General features: G+C 49.1%; 1 protein-coding gene across 1 annotated transcript in view; it reads left to right on the top strand.

Moving 5' to 3' along the window:
* Window positions 1-22,441, top strand: part of LOC147113152 (dynein axonemal heavy chain 8-like) — a 1,456,516-nt gene that overhangs the window by 1,274,932 nt on the left and 159,143 nt on the right. The window contains exon 58 of the mRNA XM_085998053.1: window positions 4,955-5,071. Within this exon, the coding sequence (XP_085854179.1) occupies window positions 4,955-5,071 (117 nt within the window). The remainder of the gene's footprint in view (window positions 1-4,954; window positions 5,072-22,441) is intronic.

The following is a 22,441-nucleotide window of genomic DNA, read 5'->3' as shown; positions in this document are numbered from 1 at the left end:
CAGATTGACAGAGAGGCCCTCAGCCTGGTGTGGGGGGTGAAGAAGTTCAATCACTACCTGCACGGTCAGAAATTTACTCTACTAACTGATCATCAACCTCTTGTCTCCATTTTCAACCCTCAGAAGGGCGTACCGATAATGGCAGCACAACGGCTACAGAGGTGGTCCGTTTTCCTAGGGGCACACCGATATGACATCGAGTACAAAGGAACTAAACAGCATGGGAATACTGATGGGTTGTCGCGCCTACCGTTGCCGACAGTGGAAGAAGCACCTGCAGTGGGTCCAGTGGAGATATTCCACTCGACCATAGTCGAATGTCTCCCTGTGACGAATGCAAACATAGAAAAGGAAACACGAAATGACCCGACACTCTCCTGGGTCTATGATTTAACGGTGAAGGGATGGCCAGCACATGGCGAACCACTGCTGCCAGCATTCTCGCCGAGAAGAAAACAGCTGTCAGTGTGCAGAGGAACCTTGATGTGTGGATCCAGAGAAGTAATTCCACCCAAATTGAAGGATAGAGTGCTCAATGAGCTTCATGAGGGTCATCTGGGAGGGGTAAAAATGAAGAACTTAGCCAGAGCGTTTGTGTGGTGGCCGGGAATCGATAGAGAAATCGAAGAGATGACCAAGAGCTGTACAGGATGCCAGAAGGTCCAAAACGCCCCACTACAAGCCCCTCTACATCCATGGGAGTGGCCCTCATCTCCATGGCAAAGGGTGCACATTGATTTTGCTGGTCCATTTATGGACTCGATGTTTTTAATTGCGGTGGATGTACATTCAAAGTGGCCAGAGGTAATAAAAATGTCCTCAACCACCACAGAAAAAACTATCACAGTCTTACGAACCATATTCGCCAGAAATGGGCTGCCTGAACAGATTTGCTCCGACAGTGGACCACAGTTTGTGTCTGAAGAGTTCCGGAGGTTCTTAAAGAACAATGGTGTTAAGCATTACACATCCGCCCCATATCACCCAGTCACCAATGGATTGGCTGAGAGGTTCGTTCAAACATTCAAGAAGGCTATCAAGGCAATGTGTAATGAAGATATACCCCTACAACACAAGGTGGATAACTTCTTTTTTGCCTACCGGAATGCGACACATGCGGTTACCAACCAAACTCCAGCCATGATGTTCTTCAATCGAAGACTACGATGCCGCTTGGATTTGGTTAAGCCAAACATCAGAAGAGATGTGGAGAACAGGCAGTTTCAGAATATGAATGAAAGGCCGACCAGGAGTTTTAAGATAGGTCAACCAGTTTTGGCCCGGGACTACCGCACAGAGGAATGGCAGACAGGAACGATCTGTACACGGCAAGGACCTGTAATGTATACCGTGGACATTGGAGAGAGCATTGTAAGACGCCATGCTGACCAGATTCTAGAGTCACTGGGAAACGTCAACTCCACACCACGATCTGATACACCTGGCGATGAAACTGAAGTACCAATTGCATCTACCTCAGAATCGGTGATATTGGAAGCAGACGAACCAAACAACGACGTTGATCCCGACTCAACTTTGCCAGAAGAACCTGATACCCTGTGGTAAACCACTTTTATCGTTCACTATCGTTACACTATGGTTATCACTGTTATATCGTTACACTATGGTTATCACTGTTTACACTGTTGTATCACTACACGAGGTCGCCTCTTGTCACGCTGTTATACCTGGGCTGACCACTGCTGACTCCGCCCATGGCTCCACCTACCTGCCCAGGTATAAAGGTGGTCGACTGGCTGGTATTCCTCCTTGTTGGATCCGATCACCCACGAGGGTGGGCTCTGTTATTTAGCCAATAAAAACCTATAGTTACTTTCTTAACTCGTCGCTTTTCATGGATGAATTGATAGGTATATCAATTTTATTGGCTAAATAACAGAGCCCACCCTCGTGGGTGATCGGATCCAACAAGGAGGAATACCAGCCAGTCGACCACCTTTACATCATACCCCAAAGAGGCGTTATCCAGACAGAATCAGGAAGCCTCCTCAAAGACTGAACTTATAATTGCTTAACTTCAACTAATGTATCTAGCAACTGTAATTGTAAATATGTTATTTAATTGTTAATCGAATGTTATGTACTGTTTCGCTAAAAGGGGAGGAATTGTAGTGTATGTACTTTGCAGAAGGAACTATATTCTGCAGCCCCTGTATACTGCAGTACCAGTAGTGACCACCCCTGTATATAAGCCTGTGTAGTAACTTTTGCATTGTAGTTCCAGGTTGTCTCCATTCAGTAAAGACCTGTTATAACCAACTCCTGCAGTCCGTGTCTCAATTATACACGGACATAATAGGTACCATGGAAGTGGGATGACGAACGTAGACGAGCTTTCCAGAAGTGTAAAGAATTGATCACATCAAAAGAGGTGTTGGCCCATTTCAACCCAGCACTACCAATTCGTTTGGCATGTGATGCATCACCCTATGGTATTGGAGCGGTGCTGTCGCACAAATTCCCAGACGGGTTGGAGAGGCCAGTAGCCTTTGCGTCTCGGTCACTAACCTCAGCCGAGCGCAACTACGCCCAGATTGACAGGGAGGCCCTCAGCCTAGTATGGGGAGTAAAAAAATTCAACCACTATCTGCATGGGCAGAAGTTCACCTTGCTGACTGACCACCACCCACTTGTCTCCATCTTTAATCCTAAGAAGGGCGTTCCAGTGATGACTGCACAACGGTTACAAAGATGGTCCCTGTTTCTAGGGGCGAATCAATATGAAATAGAATATAAAGGCACGAAACAGCATGGGAACGCTGATGGGCTATCGCGCCTGCCACTGCCTACTGTGGAGGAAGCACCAGTAGTGGACCCTATCGAGATATTTTATTCATCAATAATTGAACGATTGCCAGTAACGAACGCGGATATAGAGAAGGAGACCCGCAATGATCCGACGCTGTCTCGGGTATATGATTTGACGGTGAGGGGATGGCCAACACATGGCGACTCACTGTTGCCAGCATTCTCATCCAGAAGAGAACAGCTGTCAGTATGCCAGGGGACAGTGATGTGTGGATCCAGAGTGGTGATTCCACCCAAGTTAAGGGAGAGAGTGCTAAATGAGCTACATGAAGGTCATCTGGGGGGAGTGAAAATGAAAAGCCTTGCAAGGGCTTATGTGTGGTGGCCGGGAATCGATCAACAAATTGAAGACCTAACTAAGAGCTGCTTAGGATGACAGAAGGTCCAAAATGCACCACCACATGCCCCTCTACACCCATGGGAGTGGCCCTCCTCTCCATGGCAACAGGTGCATATTGATTTCGCTGGTCCATTCATGGACTCAATGTTCTTAATAGCAGTGGATGCTCATTCAAAGTGGCCTGAGGTGATAAAAATGTCTTCAACTACTACAGAGAAAACGATTGCAGTCCTATGGACCATATTTGCCAGAAACGGGTTGCCAGAGCAGATTTGCTCTGATAATGGACCACAGTTTGTGTCCGAAGAGTTTCAAAAATTTATGAGAAGGAATGGGGTAAGGCATTACACATCCGCCCCGTATTATCCAGCCACAAATGGATTGGCTGAGAGGTTCGTACAAACCTTTAAGAAGGCGATAAAGGCCATGTGCGACGATGAAATTCCACTACAGCATAAGATGGACAATTTCTTATTAGCCTACCGAAATGCGACACGTGCAGTTACCAACCAGACCCCGGCCATGATGTTCTTTAACCGAAGGTTGCGATCTCGTCTGGACTTGCTCAGACCAAATGTGCGAAGAAATGTTGAGGACAAACAACTCCAGCACATCAATGAGAAGCCGACAAGGAGCTTCAATGTAGGACAACCAGTCTTGGCCCGTAACTATCGAACAGAGAAATGGCAACCCGGAACGATATGCACAAGGCAGGGGCCATTAATGTACACAGTAGATGTCGGGGAGAACATTGTGAGACGCCACGTCGATCAGATCTTAGCGTCACAGGAACGCGTCAACCCCATGTCTCGAGTACCTGGGGATGAACCCGACATACCAGTAGCATCTACCTCAGAACCAGTAGCAGTGGAACCCGATGAACTACCCGATGAAAAGGGGTCAGAATCGCCTCTGCACCAAGAACAAGAACCTCAGGAAAGGCGCTATCCCGAAAGGGTCAGGAAGTCGCCCCAAAGACTGAATCTATAAATGGGCTATTGTTGTTTAATGTACATGTTAAAGTGTTAATTGTTATTTGAATATTAGGGGTACTACTAATCTAAAAGGGGAGGAATTGTAGTGTATGTGCCTTTAAGACAGAACTACTTTTACAACTCCTGTATACTGTAGTACCGGCAGTGACCACACCTGTATATAAGCTTTGCGCATGCCTCTGTACCCCCAGTCCTGAGACTACCCTCCTCCAGTAAATACCTGTTTATCGTTAAGTTACAGCATCCGTGTGGTTATTGAATAACAGCATACCCTCAGAATCACGGATCTAACAATATGAATGCAAGTTATTGTTGTTGTTGATGTTAACCTTAAGTCATTAGAAGGAATTTAAAATCTGGATTAAATGCAACAATGCCTTCATGGAGGCTGAGTATATGTAACAACAACAAGTCCACCTCTTTCCTCCTTTAAGACACTGCTTAAAACCTACCTCTTTGATCAAGATTTAGTCATCTGTCCCAATATCTCCTTTACTTCGGTGTCAATTTTTGTCCGATTATGCTCCTGTGAAGCGCTTTGTGATGTTTTACTTGCAAGTGCCTAATGTTGTGATCTCCTGCAAGAAGGAAACGCTCATCGTTGTAAGTCACTATTATAAAAGGCTTGAATCAATATCTACAGAAGTTATACCGTCACATCTAAACACTGGAAATATAACCTAGCTTTTCAGCTGTACTTGTTCAATCTGATTGATTTAGAATTTTACAATAATGAATGAAGTGAAAGTGATTAAATAAGATTTTGCTTTTACTTCCTATTGAATGTTAGGAACGGCGGAAGTTTGGTCCACTGGGGTGGTGTATTCCATATGAGTTTAACTCTTCAGATTTCACAGCCAGTATCCAGTTCATACAGAACCACCTGGACGATTGTGACAAAAAGAAGGTGCGTTTCAATCTGTTTGTATGTGATAATGTTGATTAAGAACATGTAGAAACCACAGTTTTCTCATAATGAATACCTCAGTGTGTGTTACACTAGCAGAGAGGACAGCAAGTGACATGCTTTTGTGTACCAGGGCATCTAACTTAGACTTGTCCCTGCACCCTTCAGCTCAAAAAATGATTTGCCCACAAAGTTGCTGAAAGTGCGAGCCGATAACGGCGCAGGCAAGGGAAGCAGGGCATCTGGGATCTGAATGAACAGGCCAAGCAGCTGTGTATCTCCTTAACCAATGAGATTTCAGTATTGGGAAATAAACACAGGAAGGACTGAAAGTAGGGTAAATTAAAAAGGGTGAAATCAATGCCAAATCAGGTACAGAAGGACAAATAAAGTGAAGAAAAGAAAGCTTGGATTAAGAGAGAAAAAAGAGATTGAAAGGAAAATAAAAATAAAAATTTAATTTAAAATTTGACTGGGGCAAAATTCAATAGCCCCCGAAAACGGGTACGGGGATCGCAATGCGCAATTAACCCTTGTCTAGCCTGCTCTGCTTAAAACTAGCCTGCACATCTTAAAGGGGAGGTGATGGAAGTGATTCTGACCTGGGAAACACTCAATAATGGCACAACATGGGAGAGCAGGGCTCCATGGTTTTCCAACACTACACTGGAGGCCTTGGTGGAGGAGGTGGAAAGTAGGAGAGGTGTGCTATATTCGCAGGGGGCCAGGTGGCCCTCCAGGCACATGCTCAGAAGGCAGTGGGATCACGTAGCTGTGGTGGTCATGCCAGGAGTCAAGCCCAGAGGACCTGGATGCAGTGCTGGAAGATGAGTAGTCAAGGCCAGTGAATGAATCTTCAAATGCCTACCAACTGTACCACTAGCCTCAGCCACTGCTCAATGCACCACACCCCCATCACTCACCTATCAACAATCTCTATCAATCAGGACTCATACCTATCATTCTGAGCTTCACCTCACTCTCACACACTTAGCACTGCTGCAAACCTCACACCCACACCTCACAGCGTGCACACACCGCCAGCTATTCAACCATGACAGCCACACCACCCAAACATATTGCATGACACTCACTGACATACTTCCCTCTCTCTTGCAGGAGAAGGTGGTGCACAATCAAAGGCAGCAGGAATTAACCGAAGGGGAAGAGACGCAACTGCATGCGCTAGCCCCCATGGAGGTGATGATGCTGGACATTATCAGAAGTGCCATTGCTGAGGCTGTGGCCAGTGGCAGGGCTGAAACCATTGAATATGATGGTATCCTCCTCCTCATCTGACAAACTCTTCTGACTTGCAAGCTGCAGTTGGTGTAAGTTTGTTCCTCTTGCTTTCCACCCTTCCTCTCACCACAACCTTACCCTCATGCTTTTTTCCTTTCAGATACCCAAGAAGTGCAACCTGGCCAGGCAGTGGAAAACACCAAGAAGAGAATGAAGATGAAGACACAATGTCACTCGATTTCACACTCGCAGCCACCAGCTCAGATACTGACACTGCGCATAATTTAGAGGATAGCACAGAGGTGGGATCTGCAGGCGCCGAGACACTGGGCACAAGTGGCCTGCAGCCAGGGCAGGGGTCAAGGATAGCGCAGGTGCCAGCTCGCCGGAGGACGAGATCGCACACAAGTTCTGCTGCACAAGACTCAGATAAGCACATCGATGGGGCAGGCTACAGAATGAAATGCTTGTGCATTGGGAAGCCTGCCAGAAGGCCTGCGTTCAATGTCAAGGAGCATGGAGGAGTCCGGCACCAACTTGGCACAGTGCTTTGTGCAGAGCTTGAAGCCCATCCTTTCCAGCATGGAAGTGGTGGCCAACTCCATTAATATACTTGTGGAACCAACCATGATGCAGCATCTGATGGCTGATGTCTCAGCTTCCAGTGCCGAATAAGCAGCTTCCGCCAAAAGTCTGAGTGCTGCAGTGGAAGCTCAGACTGCTGTCATGCAAGGCTTGCTACAATGCATGCTCAGACTGCTGCCACCAGGGCTCTGGATTCCAGTGTTCAAAGGGGCTTGCAGGGTGTCACTCTAACAGATTACTAAGATTGCTGAGGCGCCACCCCGAGGGTGTGAGAGTGGCTCCGTGGAGCACGAACCTGCTGTCCTCTCTCAGGATGACAGAATTTGTCTTCCCACCACTGCCACTCTGCTAGAGTCCTTGCTGTTGCCTGTCAGCCAGCCAGCTCAGACTGCTGCCGCCCATGCCGAGATTGTGCAGTCTGCAGCAAGACCTTCTAGGCCCAGAGCTGCTCGAGGTTGTATTCCAAGGCCAGTTGCAGTCTTCCCCACTGAAAGTCAGCACCCTTCCACCAGCCATGCTGCAGGAGCACTAAGACAGGCACAGGCACAGGAAGACAGACACTAAGGAAATACACAAGGGAGATTAGTTGACATTTATATGCAATATGGCAATAGGAGCTGTCCAGGTTTCTTCCTCATTTCCTCTTCCTCCTCCTCCTCCTCCTCAGTTGCTTGCCGTATAGCTGGTGGCAAGGGCTGTGCCCTCATGGTGGCAATGTTGTGCAGCATGCAACAGACCACCACGAGTCTTGACAGCTGCTCTGCCGAGTACTGCAGGACTCCTCCAGAGTGGTACAGGCAGCAGCAGCATTGCTTCAGCACGCCAATGGTGTGATCTATCACATTTCATGTGGCAGTATGGCTTTCACTGTATGTATGTTGCACAACAGATAATCAGCCTTGTCGTCAGTGGATAGCCCTTGTCGCCCAATAGCCACTCTTTGATTTGCCATGGTGGCTCAAATGCAGATGCCACAATGGACTGCCGCAGAATGAAGGCATCATAACTGCTACCAGGATATCATGCACTGACCTGCATGATTCGCTGCCTATAGTCGAACAACAGCTGGACATTGAGGAAATGGAATCTTTTTCGGTTCTAGTACATGGCAGAGTTGACATGCACTGCCCGCCAAGCGATGTGCGTGCAGTCAATGGCATCCTGCACCATGGGGAAGCCTGCAATCCTTGCGAAGTCGTGTGCTCGCTCCATCTGCTGCTCTCTGGCAAGAAAGAATGGAATGTCAGCTCATTTTGAATAGAGTGCATCAGTGACCTCCCTTAGGCAACAGTGCCTGGAAGTAGGCTGACGCATTAAAGTTCATCATCATGGTTACCTTCACAGCCACTGGCAATGCAGTCCTTGCCATGCTGTGAGGTTGCAGTTATGGCTGCAGGAGGTGGCTGATTTCAGTGAGGACATTCTTTCTGAAGTGCAGACGTCTCACACATTGTTCTTCGCTGAGGTTCGGGTAAGAAAATTGCTCCCTGAACACCCTAGATAGATATGGCCTCTATTCCCCCTCCTCCTCCTCCCTCTTCTAGCAGCTTGTCCTGCTCTGCGTGCCCTCTGCTAATTCTCCCTGTCATGCTGTATTCCAAGGGGAATTCCTACTAGTGCACCCATCTCTGGCAGCAACTCACGAAAAGTCCTTCAGCACCTGCTACACCACTCCCTGTAGACTTTGGCAACTTTAAACAACTATAGATAGCATCAAACACTTGTATACGTGTAGCAACAGCCAGAAGAACCCAACAGCAACTAACCTGTAAATAGTTGATGATCCCTTTAAATACCACTGGTTGGGGCGTCCTTCCTGCTGCTTAATGCGTGTTCAATTGTGTGAGCTTAAGAGAGGGCGTTAGCTGGAGCATTGAACTCTAAAATGGCAGTACTGGCATCAAATCAGCATTACACTGTGCAGCGCTAACGCCTTCATCAATATGGCGTTTGGTGTGATTTGCCCAAAAGTGCGCATCGCAGATGCCACTTTGGACCTCTAAGGGCAGCCATAGTGCCCAGAAAATGGCCGTTTTGTGACGGACATTTTTAAAATCTCCCTGAAAAATTCATAACCTGAAGGAATGAGAATTCATACCTGTAATAGTTAATTTTCAGTGTCAGTGTGGTTGATTGGCAGTAATCAACAATTATCACATTGTTAAAAGGGTAATTACAAGCCCTAAATATCTGCGGCAGGATTCGTTTGTATCTACCGAGCAAATACAGCAACTTCTTGACATTTAATGCATGTTAATGGTGAGGCATACAGCGAAATGTCATTTTCCCCAATATAATGGCGGAGCATTGCAACTTGGACAGCAACATTTGGATATTTGCATTTAACCTCGCATCTGCTCCTTGCCTGAATTCCCTGTACCATACATGGATAAATTACAGCGAGCGCCATTAACCTCACAATTATTTTGACAGCAAATTCTGGCTCTTTATGTTCCAGCACGTCTTTGTCATGTATTCCAGGCATTCTGGATATCGATTCAGGTCATTGATGGATAGATAGTGATAGAAATATGATAAAACATGACCAGAAAAATTATTTGAAGCTTCTTCTTCCATAAACAATATATAAGCAATCCTATTGTGCACTCTACCCATTTCATCTCCTGAGCAAACGTTTTGCATAAGTATTTCCTGCTCCCCATAATTTTGTAATACTCCAGAATATTCATGTATCCTCACATCTCCTCTATTTCTCTTCTTGCCCAGAATTACAGGAATCATGGTCCAATTTTATCATTTTAGTTAATACTTGTCCATATAATCTAATCAGATTCCCAACTAGCTATTTATCAAATTCATTTTAAAGTAGTTATAATCATCTCAGCCTCACATATTGGGAGACATTTTAACCCACCCTGCTCAGTGGGAATGGGAAGGGTGCAAAGTTAAAATAGCCGTGCAAAGACTTACCGTTCTGTTCCCACTCAATTCCCACCAACCATCATCTTAACTAAGCAGCCAAGTTACCCACCTAACTCAGGCGGAGCCTCACTAATGTATGCTAATCCAGGTCCTATGACGAGATCTTGGCAGATGCCCCACTCAGTAAAACCTGGCGGGGTAATAGCTTTCCCGACTTTCGCTGGGAGAAGCAGCAGTTCTCCTCCGGGCCCCAGAAGGAAAGTCTACTGCCTCGGGCTCCCCCCATCACACCTGGCAACAGCTCCAATCTCCCCACACCCACTCCCTTGGTGTCAGCAGGCAGGAGCATTTTCCCCCCAATTCCCATTGACTTCAGTTTTACGAGGGCTCCTTGATGCCACACTCGGTCAAATGCTGCCTTGATGTCAAGGGCAGTCAAACTCACCGCACTTCTGTCATTCAGCTCCTTTGTCCATGTTTGGACCAAGGCTGTAATGGGCCATAGTGATCCTGGCGGTACCCAAACTGGGCATCAGCGAGCAGGTTATTAGTGATTAAGTGCTGCTTGTTAGCATTGTCGATGACAACTTCCATCACTTTGCTGATGATTGAGAGTAGACTGATGGGGCGGTAAGTGGTGGGGTTGGATTTGTCCTGTTTTTTGTGGACGGGATATACCTGGGCAGTTTTCCACATTGTCAGATAGATGCCAGTGTTGTAGCTGTACTGGAACAGCTTGGCTAGAGGCACGGCTAGTTCTGGAGCACAACAGCCGGGATGTTATCGGGGCCCATAGTCTTTGCTGTGTCCAGTGCGCTCAGCCGTTTCTTGATACCACGTAGAGTGAATCGAATTGGCTGAAGACTGGCTTCTGTGATGGTGGGGACCTCAGGAGGAGGCCGATATGGATCATCCACTCTGCACTTCTGACTGAAGATGGTTGCAAATGCTTCATCCTTGTGTTTTGCACTCACGTGCTGGGCTCCATCATCATTGAGGATGGGGATATACATGGAGCCTCCTCCTTCCGTTAGTTGTTTAATGGCCTACCACCATTCACGACTGGATGTGGCAGGACTGCAGAGCTTTGATCTGATCTGTTGAATTTGGGATTGCTTAGCCCTGTCTATAGCATGCTGTTTCTGCTTTTTAGCATGCATATAGTCCTGTGTTGCAGCTTCCCCAGGTTGGCACCTCATTTTTAGGTACGCCTGCTGCTGCTCCTGGCATGCTCTTCTACACTCGTTATTGAACCAGGGTTGGTCCCCTGGCTTGATGGTAATGGTAGAGTGAGGGATATGCTGGGCCATGAGGTTACAGATTGTGGTGTAATACAATTCTGCTGCTGCTGATGGCCCACAGTGTCCCATTCATGCCCAGTTTTTGAGTTGCTAGATTTATTCTGAATTTATCCCATTTAGCACGGTGGTAGTGCCACACAAAACGATGGAGGGTGTTCTCAGTGTGAAGACAGGACTTCGTCTCCACAAGGACTGTGCGGTGATCACTGCTACCAATACTATCATGACAGGTAGATTGGTGAGGATGAGGTCAAGTAGGTGGCTCTCTCAGCACCTGTCTCAGGCCCAGACTGGCAGTTATGTCTTTCAGGACTCGGCCAGCAGTGGTGCTACTGAGCCACTCTTGGTGATGGACATTGAAGTCCCCCACCCAGAGTACATTCTGTGCCCTTGCTATTCTCAGTGCTTCTTCCAATTGGTGTTCAACATGGGGGAGTACTGACTCATCAGTTGAGGAAGGGCAGTAGGTGGTAATCAGCAGGAGGTTTCCTTACCCACACTTAACCTGAAGCCATGAGACTTCATAGGGTCCGGAGTCAATGCTGAGGACTCCCAGGGCCACTCCATCCCGACTGTATAGCCACCCCTGGTGTGTTTGTCCTGTCGGTGGGATGGTGATGGAGGAGTTTGGGACATTAGCTGATTCTGTGAATATGACTATGTTAGGCTTTTGCTTGACTAGTCTGTGCCAAATTAAGCACAAGTTCCAGATGTTGGTGAGGAGGACGTTGCAGGGTCGACTGGCCTGGGTGTGCCGTCCGGTTTCATTCTTAGTATTGATTTTTGTAGCGGCTTGTTACAACTGAGTGGCTTGCTAGGCCATTTCAGAGGGCAGTTAAGAGTCAACATATAGGTCAGACCGGCAGATATTCTTCTCTTAGTGACACAGATGGGTTTTTAATGACAGTTTCATTACTGATACTAGTAATTATTCCAGATTTATTTAATTAACTGAATTTAAATTCCCCAGCTGCCATAGTGGGATTTGAACTCATGTCTCTGCATCATTAGTCTAGCCCTCTGGATTACTAGCCTAGTGACATCACCACGATGCTACCATTCCCGTTGCTGGGCTTATCCTTACACCCTTTTTTGAACAAGGGTGTAGCATTCACAATTCTTCAGTCCTCTGGCACCACCGCCATATCTAAGGAGGATTGGAAGAATATGGCCAGTACCTCCATGATTTCCTCCTTAACTTCCTTCAGCATCCTAGGATGCATCCCATCTGGTCCTGGAGACTTATCAACTTTAAGTACAGCCAGTCTTTCTAGTACCTCTTTATCAATTTTTATCTCATCCAGTATCTCCACTACCTCCTCTTTCACTATGAATTTGGCAGCATCTTGTTCCTTGGCGAAGGCAGATGCAAAGTCCTGATTTAGTACCTCAGCCATGCCCTCTGCCTCCATGCGTAGGTCCCCTTTTTGGTCCCTAATCAGCCCTACACCTCCTCTTGCTACCCATTTATTATTTATATGCCTTTAGAAGTCTTTTGAATTCCCTTTTATGTTAGCTGCCAATTTATTCTCATACGCTCTCTTTGCCCCTCTTATTTTCTTTTTCACTTCCCCTCTGAACTTTCTATATTCAGCCTGATTCTCACTTGTATTCTCAACCTGACATCTGTCATACGTGCTCTTTTTCTGCTTCATCTTACTCTCTATCTCTTTCGTCATCCAGGGAGCTCTGGCTTTAGTTGCCCTACCTTTCCCCCTCGTGGGAATGTAGCTCGACTTTACCCGAACCATCTCCTCTTTAAAGGCAACCCATTGTTCAATTACAGTTTTGCCTGCCAATCTTTGATTCCAATTTACCCACGCCTGATCCATTCTCAACCCACTGAAATTTACCTTCCTCCAATTAAGTATTTTTACTCTAGATTGCTCCTTGTCCTTTTCCATAGCTAATCTAAACCTTATGATACTATGATCACTTTTCCCTAAATGTTCCCCTACTGACACTTGCTCCACTTGACCCACCTCATTCCCCAGAACCAGATTCAGCAATGCCTCCTCCCTCATTGGGTCAGAAATATACTGATCCAGAAAGTTCTCCTCAACACACTTCAGAAGTTCTTGCCCCTCTCTGCCCCTTGCACTATTACTATCCCAATCTATATTAGGGTAATTGAAGTCCCCCATTATCAGTACCCCATTACCATAGGATAAAGGAGCAAAGGGATTAGGGGCACAGATACACAAATCACTAAAAATAACGACACAGGTTAATAAGGCCATAAAAAAGCAAACCAAGCACAGGGCTTCATTTCTAGAGGGATAGAATTGAAAACTGAGAAGTTATGTTAAACTTGTATCATACTTTGGTTAGACCACACTTGAAATACTGTGCACAGTTCAGGTCTCCATATTATAAAAAGGATATAGAGGCATCCACCTCAGTGTTTTGCTGATGACACAAAGATTGGTGGCACAGTAAGTAGTGCAAATGGGAGCATTAAATTACAAAGAGGCATTGATAGATTAAATGAGTGGGCAAAAATGTGGCAGATGGATTTCAACGCAAGTAAGTGTGACGCCATCCAATTTGGACCAAAAAAGGATAGATCCAAGTATTTTTTAAATGGTGCAAAGCTAGGAACAGTGGCGGTCCAAAGAAATTTAGAAGTCCACGTACACAGATAAATAAGATGTAGTCGGCAGGTACAGACAAAAATCAAAAATGTTATGGAAGGTTTGACTTTATAACGTGACGGCTAGAATATAAAGGGGAGGACGTTTATAAAGGGGAGGACGTTTATAAAGGGGAGGACGTTTATAAAGGGGAGGACGTTTATAAAGGGGAGGACGTTTTGCTATAGCTCTGGTTATAGAATTATGGGGAGAAAAATTTGTGTTCACCAGCAAAGTTGCGGGTGTCACCGACAACTGCAGTTAACAGCCGCTGGAAATGGCTGCAACGCTAATTGAGTCAAATTGGTCTGGGGGGCATGGAGATAGGTGGCGCAGTGCTCACCTGCCGTGCAACGCCGTCCTGGTGGCGTTGCTGGAAGGATCTGGGACAAAGTTTCTGTCCAGGTCCAGCATTGCAGCTTTTCACAGCCTCTGGGAGCCAAGCTGTGGAGCTCGCAAGGAATTCTGGGCAATGACGAGGTCTAAGAATTAAAGGGGCCATGCACACTGAAGCAACACAAAATAAAATGTAGTGAATGAATGCACTTTTCAGCCCTTTCTGCCTTTTAAAAAATATTCAACATTTAAAAGAAGTTCCTAATGTGAATATTCAGCTGTTAACATAAGAAGATAAGAAATAGGAGCAGGAGCAGGCCATTCGGTTCCTCAAGTCTGCTCCGCCATTTAATGAGATCATGGCTGATCCGATTTTGGCTTCAACTCTACTTTCCTGCCTGCTCCCCATAACCCTCGACTCCCCTGTTGCTCAAAAATCTGTCTATCTCAGCCATGAATATATTCAATGAATCAGCTTCCACAGCTTTCTGGGGTGAAAAATTCCAAAGATTCACGACCCTCTGAGAGAAGAAATTCCTCCTCATTTCCGTCTTAAATGGGCGACCCCTTATTCTGAGACTATGCCCCTCATTCTAGATTCCCGGACGAGGGGAAACATCCTCTCAGCGTGTACCCTGTCCAACCCCCTCAGAATGTTATGGGGGGAAAATTCAGTTGGTTTGCGCCTCCCTTTAGCGCCTTAAGAGGCCGCTAATGGGGCGCAAAGCAACTAGTGCCCGTGCGCGGCGATGTCTGCGCCGCTCACGAAATTGACCAGACATTTTGCGGCGGTGCTAAACAATACGACCCCTGACGTAAGAAAACTCACTAAGCACTTGGTTGAGTATAAAACAAGGCTTTAATCAACTGTTTCACAACCATGAGATTCTAGTTACATCACTAGTTCCTGGTTACAAAAACGTCCTGGGCAAGCTGGGCCCACGCCCGAGTATTTATACTCCTTGGCCGCCCAGTGTTATTTCATGAGTCATTTCTTCATGAATGATAAGATTCATGACAGCCCCGATCTCCTGCGCCAGCAGATCTTGACGTCATTCGAGCGTGCAACGCCCTTGTGGCGCCCCGTACCAGATATTGAGTGGTGTCCCCCTCCTTTCCGCCTGGAGCAAGCAACGACAGGTAGACTGGAACGTTTCCCAGTCGGTGTGAGGCTGGGGGGGCGCTATTTAAAGGCGGCCTCTTCCTGGCTTTTTCTGTGGTAGACATTTTTGCACCACTCATTCTGACAGAGAGAGAGATTCTGAGAGAGAGAAGGAGAGACTTCTGCATAGAGTCAGTGCTGTGTGAAGTAGTTTTGGCTACTGAACATCACTTTGCAGGTACTTTTGTTTTTGACCTTCATTACTTTGATTGCCAAGAGACTATGGGGGCTGCACTGATTTGGGGCGTCATCCTGCGACTGCAGATTCGGAGGCCACAGAGACGCAGCGAGAGAGTGGCAATCATGGCCAGATGGAGGAGGGCCAACAGGCCTCTGTACAGGAGAACTTACCCTCCCAGGGTATTTCGCCAACAATTCTCCTACATGAATTTGTCTGAGGAGCAATGTTTGCGCAGACTGCGCTTCAGTAAGGAAGTGGTCACTGAGCTCTGCCACCTGCTGCAGCCAGATCTGCAGCCTCTACTGAGGACCAGGACGTCTCTGTTGGTGGCAGTGAAGATCACAGTGGCTCTGAACTTTTATGCCACCGGCTCCTTCCAAGCAGCTACTGGGGACATCGCCAATATCTCCCAGTTCGCGGTCCATTGCTGCATCCGTCAGGTCACAAATGACCTTGTGGTAAACCACTGTTATACCTGCCTGTGTGGGTGTTTGTATTCCACTGTGTACATGTCTGTACATGCCTCGGCTGACTCCTCCCACGAGTCCAGGTATAAAGGTGACTGCTCCACAGTCCCTCTGTATTCTGGACTGGTCGACCACTCGAGGCACACCTTCATTCTCTTGTTAATAAAAGCCTGTTAGTTACTCGCTTAACCTCAGTCTTTTGAGTAATTGATAGCGCATCAATTTTATTAACAAGATTTTTTATAATGGAGAAGATCCTCACACCAGCATGCCTAGACTTAGACCATCGGGAGGCGGACGCATCCACCAAGTTTGCTCACTGGCTTAGGTGCTTTGAAAGATTCCTGATCGCCTCCGCTGCAACGGTCAAATCGGATGAGGACAAACTGGATGTCCTGACCTCCAAAGTGAACCACCGAGCGTACTCGGTTATCCAGGACGCGACCTCGTGCACGGCTGCTCTCAAGCTCCTCAAGGACCAGTACACGCGCCCAGTGAACGAGGTGTACGCCAGGCACCTCCTGGGGAGTCGTAAACAACAACCTGGGGAATCGACCGAGGAATACCTTCAGGCACTGTCTGTGCTTGGCCGGGCCTGTGGTTGTAAGGATGTAAAGGCCGCCGTGTACACAGAGGAACTTATCCGGGACGTTTTTGTAGTGGGCCATAGGTCCAATTACACCCGACAGCGACTGTTGGAGCAGAGTGACCTCGACCTCAACAAGGCCTCTGAACTCGCACTATCATTGGACGCAGCCTACCGGGGCATGGCTGCCTACTCCTCTGCACCGTGGACGCCGCGGGGAACGACAGCCTGGGACACGGTAGGACCGTCTCATAGCGCCGTGCCACCCCAGCCACATCCCAGCAACGGCCCAACTACCGCAGCAGTGTCCCAAGGCCAGAAATGCTACTTCTGTGGCCAGGCCAAACACCCCAGAGCGCGCTGCCCGGCGAAAAATGCGATCTGCTCGGGCTGCGGGAAGAAGGGACACCACGCCAGCGTCTGCAGGGCCAAAGCCACCCCGAACCCCAGCAGCGCCACGTGTGGGCCGTGCGGGCCACCATCTTGGGCCTCCCCAGCCATGTGCGAACCACCGGAACAGCAGCCATTTTGGACGCCTCCAGCCACATGGGGATCATGGACGCCGCCATCTTGGACGCCAGCCGGGGCACAGCAGGCCCCCAACACCGCCTCATCTGATACCCGCAGTGACACACCGACCCCTACGCTGGCCTCCGTTACGCTGGACCAAGCGAGACCGCACCAACTGGCCCGGTCCACAATGGACATTAAGGTAAATGGTCACGAAACAACCTGCCTTTTTGACTCTGGGAGCACGGAGAGCTTCATCCACCCCGACACGGTGCGGCGTTGCTCTCTCCCAGTCCTGCCTGCGCACCAGCGGATTTCTATGGCCTCCGAGTCCCAGTCGGCGGACATTGGCGGCTACTGCGTGGTGACACTCTTAGTAGACGGGACTGTGTACGATAATTTTAAACTTCTGGTCCTGCCTCACCTCTGTGTTGCCATTCTACTGGGGTTAGATTTTCAGTGCCACCTTAAAAGTGTTACGATGGCGTACGGTGGACCCCTCCCCCCACTCACAGTCCGCAGCCAGCAGCTTCCAAATTGCCAGCCGCGCACCAGGTTCAACCTCTCCACACTCAGAGTCACCCCCCCCCCACTGTTTGCTAACCTCACCCCTGACTGTAAGCCCATCGCCACAAAGAGCAGGCGATACAGTGCCGGGGACAGGGTTTTCATTAAAACAGAAGTGGAGCGGCTCCTGAAGGAGGGGATTATTGAGGGCAGCACCAGCCCCTGGCGAGCCCAGGTTGTGGTCGTTAAGACCGGCGAGAAGCAGCGCCTGGTCATTGACTACAGCCAGACAATAAATCGCTACACCCTGCTGGACGCTTACCCACTCCCCCGCATAGCTGATATGGTCAACCAGATCGCGCAGTACCGCGTCTTCTCGACCATTGACCTGAAATCAGCGTACCACCAGCTCCCTATCCGCCCTGAGGACCGCCAGTATACTGCCTTTGAGGCAAACGGCCGCCTCTATCACTTCCTTAGGGTTCCCTTTGGCGTCACCAACGGGGTCTCCGTCTTCCAAAGGGAGATGGACCGGATGGTCGATCAAAATGCGTTGCAGGCCACTTTCCCATATCTGGACAATGTGACCATCTGCGGCCATGACTTGCAGGACCATGACGCAAACCTCGAAAAATTCCTCTGCACCGCCCAACTCCTGAACCTGACGTATAACAAGGAGAAGTGCATATTCCGCACAACCCGCCTCACCATCCTTGGCTGTGTTGTGGAACACGGAGTCATCGGTCCCGACCCCGACTGGATGCGTCCCCTTATGGAACTCCCACTGCCCCACTGCCTCAAGGCCCTGAAGAGGTGCCTAGGGTTTTTCTCCTATTACGCCCAGTGGGTCCCCTACTATGCGGACAAGGCCCGTCCGCTGATCAAGTCCATCTCTTTTCCCTTGACGGCAGAGGCCCGCTTAGCCTTCCACCGTATCAAGGAAGACATTGCCAAAGCCACCATGCACGCAGTGGACGAATCCATCCCCTTCCAGGTGGAAAGCGACGCGTCCGACTTTGCCCTGGCCGCTACCCTTAATCAGGCGGGGAGACCCGTGGCCTTCTTTTCACGAACCCTCCAGGGCCCGGAGACCAGACACTCCGCTGTTGAGAAGGAGGCCCAGGCTATTGTGGAGGCTGTGCGTCATTGGAGGCACTACCTGGCCGGAAAACGATTTACCCTGCTCACTGACCAGCGTTCAGTTGCTTTTATGTTTAACAACAAGCAGAGGGGCAAAAGCAAAAACGACAAGATCTTGAGGTGGAGAATCGAACTTTCCACCTACAATTATGAGATCTTGTACCGGCCCGGGAAGCTCAATGAGCCCCCGGATGCTCTATCGCGTGGCACCTGCGCCAGCGCACAGATCGATAGACTGCGGGACCTCCACAATGACCTCTGCCACCCGGGGGTCACCAGGTTCATCCACTTCATCAAGGCCCGCAACCTGCCTTACTCCATTGAGGAGGTCAGGACCATGACCAGGAACTGCCAAGTCTGCGCTGAGTGCAAACCGCACTTTTATAGACCAGACAGGGCTCACCTGATAAAAGCCACTCGCCCCTTCGAGCGCCTGAGCGTTGATTTTAAAGGGCCTCTCCCCTCCTCCGACCGCAATGTGTACTTCCTCAACATTATTGATGAGTACTCCCGTTTCCCGTTCGCCATCCCCTGCCCGGACATGACCAGTGCCACGGTCATTAAATGTCTGAACGACCTCTTCACCCTGTTCGGTTTCCCCAGCTATATCCATAGCGACCGGGGCTCATCGTTTATGAGCGATGAACTCCACCAGTACCTGCTCGCTATGGGTATTGCCACAAGCAGGACCACCAGTTACAACCCCCGGGGGAACGGACAGGTGGAAAGAGAGAATGCGACAGTTTGGAAGGCCGCCCTGCTAGCCTTAAAGTCTAGGGGCCTTCCGACCTCCCGCTGGCAGGATGTGCTCCCCGATGCACTCCACTCTATTCGGTCACTGCTCTGCACTGCCACTAACACCACCCCTCATGAGAAAATGTTTGTCTTCCCAAGGAAGTCCACATCGGGGACATCGCTACCGCCATGGCTGATGTCCCCAGGACCGGTCCTACTGAGAAGACACGTGAGGACCCATAAAATGGACCCCCTGGTTGAGAGGGTCGACCTCCTCCACGCCAACCCCCAGTATGCTTACATTGCGTACCCGGACGGGCGGGAGGACACAGTCTCCATACGAGACCTCGCACCCTCGGGGGCCCCAGTAACCCACTACCCACTACCACCCCCCCCCCACGATCCAATATCCAACCCCAGCAGACGGCACGCCTGGGCCACGTGACCCGCTCAACACCCACGAGGACTACACACCAGTGCCCCAGCCTACGCGGGACTCGACGCCGGAAGCTTTACTACCCTTGCCGTCGCCATGCCGATCACAGCGGCAGACAAGACCTCCGGAGAGACTCCAGTACACAAACTTTTAATACACTTCACCCCGCCGGACTCATTTTTAAACAAGGGGTGAATGTGGTAAACCACTGTTATACCTGCCTGTGTGGGTGTTTGTATTCCACTGTGTACATGTCTGTACATGCCTCGGCTGACTCCCCCCACGAGTCCAGGTATAAAGGTGACTGCTCCACAGTCCCTCTGTATTCTGGACTGGTCGACCACTCGAGGCACACCTTCATTCTCTTGTTAATAAAAGCCTGTTAGTTACTCGCTTAACCTCAGTCTTTTGAGTAATTGATAGCGCATCAGCCCTCTATAAAAGGAGACGCCAATACATCTCTTTCCCGATGACCCGGGCCAAACAGCATGAACGCGCATTGGGCTTTGTGAGGATAGCGGGCTTCCCCATGGTGCAGGGCGCCATTGACTGGCATTTCGTGCACCGCATGAGAATGCAGAGGATTTTCGCAACCGCAAGGGATTCCACTCCTTAAAAGTCCAGTTGGTCTGTGACCACAGACAGCTGATACTCACTGTCAATGCCTGCTATCCGGGCAGCAGCCACGATGCATTCATCCTGCGCCAGATTGCTGTGGCAGAACTTTTCCAGGCACCGCATCACCCAAGTGGTTGGCTCCTCGGGGACAAGGGTTATCCACTGGGCACCTGGCTGATGACACCGCTCCGTAACCCCAACACCCCTGCTGAGCTGTGGTACAATGAGAGCCATCTCGCCATCGGGAACATCATTGAGCACACAATCGGCATGCTCAAGCAACGGTTCCGCTGTCTGGACCACTCAGGAGGAGCCCTGCAGTACTCGTCTGAGCGAGTCTCCCTCTTCATAGTTGTGTGCTGCATGCTGCATAACCTGGCAATCCTCAGGACCCAGCCAATGCCACCAGGCCTTGGAGCACCACCGGAGGAGGAGGAGGAAGAGGTGGAGGAAGAGGAGGAGGATGATCATCAGCAGCACCAAGGTGGGAGGGAGGCCCACAATGTTGAAACTGGAAGGACCGTCTGTCAACAGCTGATAGCAAGCTGCTTCTAGGCCCCTGCTGAGGAAATGGCTTCTGACATTGAGAACAACATGAATGAAACCAACCCGCAACCCCTAAGCCGGCCAAGGCAGCAATGATTCCAAAGACCAAACATGTACATTTTGAATACAAAAACTTATTTATTTTACAAACTCTGTGTGTGTCATTTCTTCATGACAAACTAATAGAAAGAAACACAAAAAAACAGTCATTAATACAACTGGTTCTCACAACCTGAAGATAATGCCCAAAACACTAAACAAAAGTTTGAACACGAAGCTCGGCCTTTAATAAAAAATTGACAAACATTTTGTCACACCTCCTACTTTTTGCCCTTCGAGGGTGATCTTCCCTTGCGCACTTCCCCGCTTCCCACCCTACTGCTCCTCCGTAATGGGGCCCCAGTGGCTGCAGCAAGGCTGCTGGAAGGCTGCTGATTGTCAGAACCTAAGACTGCAGATGCCCTTGAAGGATGGCCTCGACCAGCTCTGGGCCTGGAGGGCCTGGCTGCAGACTGCACCAACTCTGCATGGGCGGCAGCAGTCTGGGCTACAGGCGGTGGCAAGTGCAATGGGGAAGTGACAGTGGTGGCAGCAGGAATGCTGTCATCTTGAGAGAGGACAGCAACTCCCTGCTCGACCGACACACTGGCACTCCCACGGGGCAGCACATCAGCATCCGGAGTAATCTGCTGGAGCACAGATTGCTGGCCTGCTGCGGCGCGGTGAGAGCCCCGGGGAAATGTGTCCGAACCAACAATGATGGCAGCAGTCAGTGCTTGCGTGGCCTCAATCTGAGTCTGCATGAGAGCAGTCTGAGATGGGTTCATGGCAGCCAGTGACTGAATTACAGCACTAAGCTTTAGCGTGGCATCCGCCTGTGCTACAGCGAAGTGCTCGACACTCCTTGCCAGTGATTCAATGCATTCGGGCACCCTTCCCCACTGCACCCATGAGCTCAGTGGGCATGTCCACCGCCTGGGTGTTCATTTCAGCGATGAGCCGCTCCTCCTCTGCGTCCAGTGCAGCAGAACTCACTGACCTACTCTCCCTCCGGGGAGTAGGCCCCCGAGCTTCCCTACCCCCATCGCGTTGCTGCAGCCCGCTGGGTCCTGGAGCTTCACCCTCATCAGACCCTTCTGTAATGTCCGTGTGTAATTGAGACACAGACTGCAGAAGTTGGTTATAACAGGTGTTTCCTGAATGGAGACAAAACTGGAACTACAATACAAAGTTACTACACAGGCTTATATACAGGGGTGGTCACTACTGGTACTGCAGTATACAGGGGCTGCAGAATATAGTTCCTTCTTCATGGTACATACACTACAATTCCTCCCCTTTTAGCTAAACAGTACATAACATTCGATTAATAATTAAATAACATATTTACAATTACAGTTGCTATATACATTAGCTGAAGTTAATCAATTATAAATTCAGTCTTTGAGGAGGCTTCCTGATTCTGTCCGGATAACGCCTCTTTGGGGTATCAGGTTCTTCTG

This window comes from Somniosus microcephalus, chromosome 9 (assembly GCF_052327205.1).
Source record: "Somniosus microcephalus isolate GS21.2 chromosome 9, FLI_Smic_1.0, whole genome shotgun sequence".
Classification (NCBI taxonomy): Eukaryota; Metazoa; Chordata; class Chondrichthyes; order Squaliformes; family Somniosidae; genus Somniosus; species Somniosus microcephalus.
This window is presented reverse-complemented; position numbering and strand designations above follow the sequence as displayed.